Source organism: Fundulus heteroclitus, unplaced genomic scaffold (genome assembly GCF_011125445.2).
Source record: "Fundulus heteroclitus isolate FHET01 unplaced genomic scaffold, MU-UCD_Fhet_4.1 scaffold_169, whole genome shotgun sequence".
Taxonomy (NCBI): domain Eukaryota; kingdom Metazoa; phylum Chordata; class Actinopteri; order Cyprinodontiformes; family Fundulidae; genus Fundulus; species Fundulus heteroclitus.
This window is the reverse complement of record NW_023396581.1, coordinates 291,684-297,683: the sequence shown is the minus strand read 5'-3', so window position 1 is coordinate 297,683 and position 6,000 is coordinate 291,684. Positions and strand designations below refer to the sequence as shown.

Below are 6,000 nucleotides of genomic sequence, written 5' to 3'. Positions count from 1 at the left end.
TGACCCTCAGCACTGCTGTTACACCGAGCACAGATACTTTGTGCTGTTGGACCTCTTGTAAAAGCTTCTATCCCTTTCATTCTCTGTGGCTTCGGCACACATCAAAAGCAGAGGCTGTTTAACAGCGCCAAGTCCTCTGAGGGTCATGGCAAAGGACACACTCACTAAGTGTGGAGGTTCATAATGCCCTGTGTTTGAGATTACTGCCTGAAGGCACTGTGGACTTTACTGTGGTTGTAGAGAGAAAACGATATTATGAGGTCTTTCCAGTACTAAAGTTTCCTAGGGCACTAACAGGAAAAAACAAGAAGATTTAGTGTCTGTCTATTCTAGCAGTCAATAGAACTAGCCATGCTTTTTTTTTTTTGTAAAGAAGTGACATGATGTGGTAAACATACTGTGTTAGTTTGTCATTTGACTTTTTATTCTGTATCTTCCACTTGTAGTCAGCTAAGTTCATTTTAGTTTAGTTCAAAACTAAATAATTGTATGTGGGTTGGCGCTGTATCACTCTGGCCCACTGTCTGATTTAGATTGTAAATCAGGGTACACACGTCATTTAATCCCACGCCATCTTGTAAAGACTTGAGGCAAAATAGCTGTATAGTACAACTCATCTTTAATCTGCATATCCATTAAACTAAAGAACTGGACAGCCCGATCTGGGTGCTTTGATGTACTAATCTTAAATGTCACTTTATTGTCACACAATTTAAAAATGTCCCATTTCTTCAACGAACCATGCAATACACGGCTGAGAGTAGATGCTGAGTTTCATCCCATTATCTGTTTTACTTGTGTTGTAGTTTGTTGTTGGTTAATTCACATGATTTGCACCATTTATAATTAAACCAATAAGTTATTTTTTCTCTCTCATCTCTTTTCCATGTGGTGTTGGATGACACTTGTGCGCTTGTTTGCCCCTTCAGGTGAGTACACTTTATCTCCTTGATAAGCAACCATTCAGTGCTCTCTCATCCTTTCTTACCCTGTCCCTGTGTTTCAATGTTAAGCCTTTATAATCCCAACGAGGGACCCTTCTTTCAGCCCTAACACCCTGTCATTATTTTAATCAAATGCTATTACCACCACTATGAGGACAATTGAGTTTTGTTGACTGGCCTTTTTCAACCACCCCTTGTCACTGCCCCCAGCCTCCCACCCGCTCGGCCTACCGACACGCACTTGCATACACACTAAACAACTGTCTTGGGATAGAGGGCAAGAGTTAATAGTCTGAAGGCCAAGCAGACATGTGGGCTCAGAAGGATGAAAACATACATTGTACTGTACCGGTTCACCACCACCATTTGTGTTTTGGGGTGGGGCGCGGAGAATGTGATTGAAGTGTTATGGGAGACGTCTGTTTGACTGACTTGTCTGGGAGCCGTGATCAGTGTATTTAGTAGTGGTCCATGTGCGGTTTTGGCACATAAACTAGGCGTTCTTTTGGTTGGGGTGGGTGGGGGGCATAATGACCTTATGATGCTGTTGTGGGGTGAGGCGTTGAATTGACCGCTTTTGTGGCGAGTGACAAAAAAGACGCCTCATCTAAAAGCAGGCCGGCCTTTGTTCTCACCCCTCCCATTATCTTTGCACCACTGCAAAATGTGTGTTCAGACGGTCTCTGAAGAAAGGGCAAGATGGCTTGTGAGAGGACGGTTATGCTCTGCGTGGAGAGAGACAGGAGGCGTCGGGGTGGTGGTTGCTGCTGAATAGCCTCCTGTGTAATAATCAGCATGGGGGGGGGAAGAGTGGGATAAAGACTGTAAGTGTTCTGAAGATGTGACCACCACACCACCACTTCTCTTGCCTTGTGGGCACAAGAAAATAATTCACTGATCTGTCATCTGCCAGACATTACCCAACACCTCCTTCCTCTACCTCAACTCTTTTTCTTTCACATCCTCTCACGATGCGCTCTCATTCAGATCCCTTCGTCTCCCGGCTGTCTTCCCTCCAGTAAACCAGAATCCCTCAGCGGCCCCCTCTTACTGTGAGAGGACTTAGCTAGTGGCTTGAAAACTTATGGATTACCCTCAGGTAGACTGCGAATCTCTGTTCCAAAGAAAACGGGACTTTTCATTGGGAGAGTGTGAGGATGCTCATCCTGCACAATGCACTCCAACATGGAGGCAATAAAAACATCAAACACCAACTGGGAGGGGGAATTCCTCATGCATGGCTACTAACCAAACATGAAATGTTTATGCTTTCAGTGTGTGGGATGGTGTGGATTTGCTCGCTCACGGAAAGCAGGGGACAAAGTTGTCTCTGATCCACATGTGGTACCTCCTGCTACTTCATGTATTCTTACAACAGGGCAAGAAAGGAAAGGCGGCAGCAATCCCCTGACCAAAGTTACGGATATTGAACAGGACAGGAACATTAACATTTTACCAGAGCCTCTCCTCTACCTCTTCTTCTCTCACCGTCTCACTCCTTCCTTTGACATGGTGCTGGCATTCCCCGGAGCTGTAGTACACTTACAGCATGCTGGGGGAAGGAGCCACGTTTGGGAGGCACAGCAACACAACACTGAGAGATGGAGCAAAGTGAGCTGAGGAGAAGTTTCTAGGCAATAAAGTAATTGGAAAGACTTTGTTTGGAGGAAGAGCTTCGGGGAATCTGCTTTATGCTTCGCACTTGTAAGCGTAAGGTAGTTATGCTTACATTGATTGATGCAAAGCTATTGGTCAGACTCTGTGTTCAATGTACACAGTCATTGTAAAAAGAAAGCACACCCTCCTTCAGTTTTGGAGCTTTACACTTCAGGCCTTTACCAGGTTCTAACATTCTTTAAGTCCAACTTCAATTGTGTAAAAACAGACTTGATTCCATGTGTTCATTAAGTACTGCCAAAGAAAATCTTAAGAGGAAGAGCTGTGTGGGTGGTGGCGGGATCACTGCTGTTGCTTCCAGTGTGTGTTTGTTTTTTTTTTGTTTTTTTTATATGTTACACGGTAATGGATGTGATTTCAAATGTAAGTGAGTTAAAATACTTAAAGGTATACTATGCAACCGGGGTTGATTTTCCAGCGAGGCTCCCCCCAGAGGGCGAAAGTAAAAGTGCACTGTCATAAAGATGCTCAGCTGTTCTGGTTCCTCCGTCAAGCCAGGCGCGGTTGTTTTGAGCTTAGCAGACAGGCGAACGCAACGAAAAGTGGAAAAAACGGCAGTACAAACAATGACAAACACAGTGAAAGTATGAACATCAGGGTTTCCCGCAGCGCTATCTTGGCGAGGCCGCCGCGGCCGCCTCGCCAAACTCACGCTACCGCCTCGCCAACATTCAAAAATAAAAATAAAAAATAATAATAATAATAGTAATTTTAAAAAAAAACTCGATATGCTTGCATGTTTATTTGACGTTAACACGCGGTTCTTTGTTGTTGCTTTCGCGCGTGCATATAGTGAATGGCAGGGCAAAAACAGGCAAAAACACATGGAGTTCTCGCCGTGAAGCAAGACCGACTCTCGCGGTCTTGCACGAGACTTCTGAGCCTGTGGGTGCGGTATTTCCCCCACAGACCACCAGGGCGGCCGAGAAAACCTTTGTTCGACCTGAAATGACTAATGTAATCATCCAAAACGGTATGGAACACATTAATTAACTGAAAAATGTTGCATAGTATGCCTTTAAATCAAATCATACTCAAGTACAGGTAAAAGTCCCGCTTTTGTAAACGTCTTTAAAAAATACAAAGTACACAGAAGTTGCACTTGATTATAATAACATGAGTAAATAGAACCAGTTACTTTCCACCCCTTGCTCACTGGATCGGATGCCCCAACAAGTTTGCACCAAAGTGCCTTTGGTGCAAACTTGTTGGGGCATCTTCGTGCAGCTCGCTCAAAAACACTTCAAGGTGGGATGTAGGCATCTGTTTTGCCACCTTCATGTGTGTTATAGATGGACTGATGCAGTGATGGAGGATGAAGTCAGCTCACCTCTGTTACGCCCCTCACTCATCCAGCAAGGTAGTCACAGCTGGCTGACTTAGGGGAAACCCCGCTGACCAGGTTGAGGAAGTGATTTTATGTTGACTTATGGTTTGTGTGACCAGCCAGCTGCATGATTTAAATGTGTGAACAAGACACAAAAATCATTTCTGATGTGAACAGTACGATAAGGTATAAGATCCTCCTATGCAAATACAACAGATACAAACACTTGTTCATCCCGTTGTGACTAAAACTCGATAATGAGCGCATGGTTTGGGATGCGAAGAGTAATAGGCAAAGGGTGAGGACATTTAGGTAGCTGCTGCTATAGTCTCTCATGAACTATGGCAGAGAACCTGGGGGAGCATGGAATTGTAATTTTATTTCATACGTTCATTTTAATATGACCTTTTGTTGACCTGATATTGATGAACTAATGTTGCTGTTGAGCATTTATTATTATTACTGGGATTATATGCGTAGACATATGATGTGTGACAAACCTGTCCTAAAGTCAAAAGTGAGGCTTTGGTAACCGGATTATGCAAACGATGACGTATAGAGAAGAGTGAGCCATTCCTGCTGATGGTAGTTGTACAAGCTGCTGAATCACAGGAGCGACTTTTTTATGTTTAATAAGCTTTTCCTGTTTGTGCTTTATATTGCTTTTATAGATAATAACATTTTGGAATTGGTTTGGTATTTTTGTTATTTTGGGCAATTCTGAAGAGTGCACACATCAGGCTGAATGTTAGGGTAGCGTTAGTCGCTAGGCAACTAGTAGCTACTTGAGGAGAGGACTGTTCATGTAGTTATCTACTGTGTATAGTGAAGACAAAACATCTTCAAAAAGCCTTCCTTGCACATGGATTAAGTCAAAAATCCACATTTAATGATTGAGGCTCCTTGGTGGTTGTCCCAGCTGTAATTTTCCTGCCTTCATCTTGCTTCTTCAGCACTGCATCTTAGACCATGTGGTCATTAGACAATAACAAAAATCTTTGCAACAATTTGATATCAAGATTGAAACACCAAGAAAAATTCTTGGAGTTTCAATAGCACCACAACTAAGTATAGTTTTAAGAGTTTTTGTTCCATGCTTCTGTCTTGTTGGCAAAGTAAAAAGGACTCTCATTTGTGATATTTACGGCGAAAACGGTTTTGCCGGCGTTCCATTAAATATATTCAGATTCACGTTATGGCTCTTTGATCTCTGATTCTTCAGTATTGATCTGTACTTTGGTGCTAAGGCCCACGTTGATTAGAATTTACCAGAAAGAATGTCCCGAAGCTGAGCGAGCAAATGTTGCAGAAAGTCCTAAATGACAGGGTCCCTGCAGCCTTTGTTCCTCATGCCTCATTTTATATGGTTTCTTAATAAAAGACTAGCGAGAGCTCAGGCCAGAAATAGAGCTCGCTTCATCCAGGACCGACCATCAGCACAGTTTACTCGGAGCATGACATTAACACCCAGTGTACATATGTTAAGAGCCCTCTTGGAAAGTACAGTGTGTGGTTGAAGCAAGGGATTTGTTCAAATTAGCCTCACAAAGATCATGTAACATAAGTGGAAACAAATGTGGATGCCTCTGCCTTGTTATTCTTCCGATACGCCAACAGCTCATACTTAAGTAGAGAGTAAGGAGAAATCCTATGAAGCCGGAGCACAAGCTTTTCTTTTTTCCTTTCTATGAACTCTGGGGTTCATTTTATGAGACACCTAGTAGTGTTTGGAGAAGCCTGGCCTTTGTAAATGTGTGTAGGAGGAAAACGTTATGCCTAATGCGTAGTGTCCATTGAGTTCTGGTCTGTTATACATGGTAATGAATGGCGGTCAGAGAAACAGTGTCCTGTATCAAAGAGCTGAACTAACATGCCTTTCTCACGGAGCCAGAGAAATGGCCCTTTGTCACAGCGGACGCCTGCTATCGACTCCCAGCATCTCGCAAAATATGCCCCATTGTTGGTGAAGGCCAACTCCGTTTACAGCTCTGAACCGACAGCATTCCTGAAGTCAGCAGCCCTACCCCTTCTCCAGTGGCCTCCAAGACCAAC

At 43.5% G+C, this 6,000-nt stretch overlaps 1 protein-coding gene across 1 annotated transcript in view; it reads left to right on the top strand.

Moving 5' to 3' along the window:
• Positions 1-883: 883 nt before the first annotated feature.
• Positions 884-6,000, top strand: part of LOC118558865 (breast carcinoma-amplified sequence 3 homolog) — a 163,866-nt gene continuing 158,749 nt past the window's right edge. The window contains exon 1 of the mRNA XM_036129433.1: positions 884-929. Within this exon, the coding sequence (XP_035985326.1) occupies positions 887-929 (43 nt within the window). The 5' untranslated portion in view covers positions 884-886. The remainder of the gene's footprint in view (positions 930-6,000) is intronic.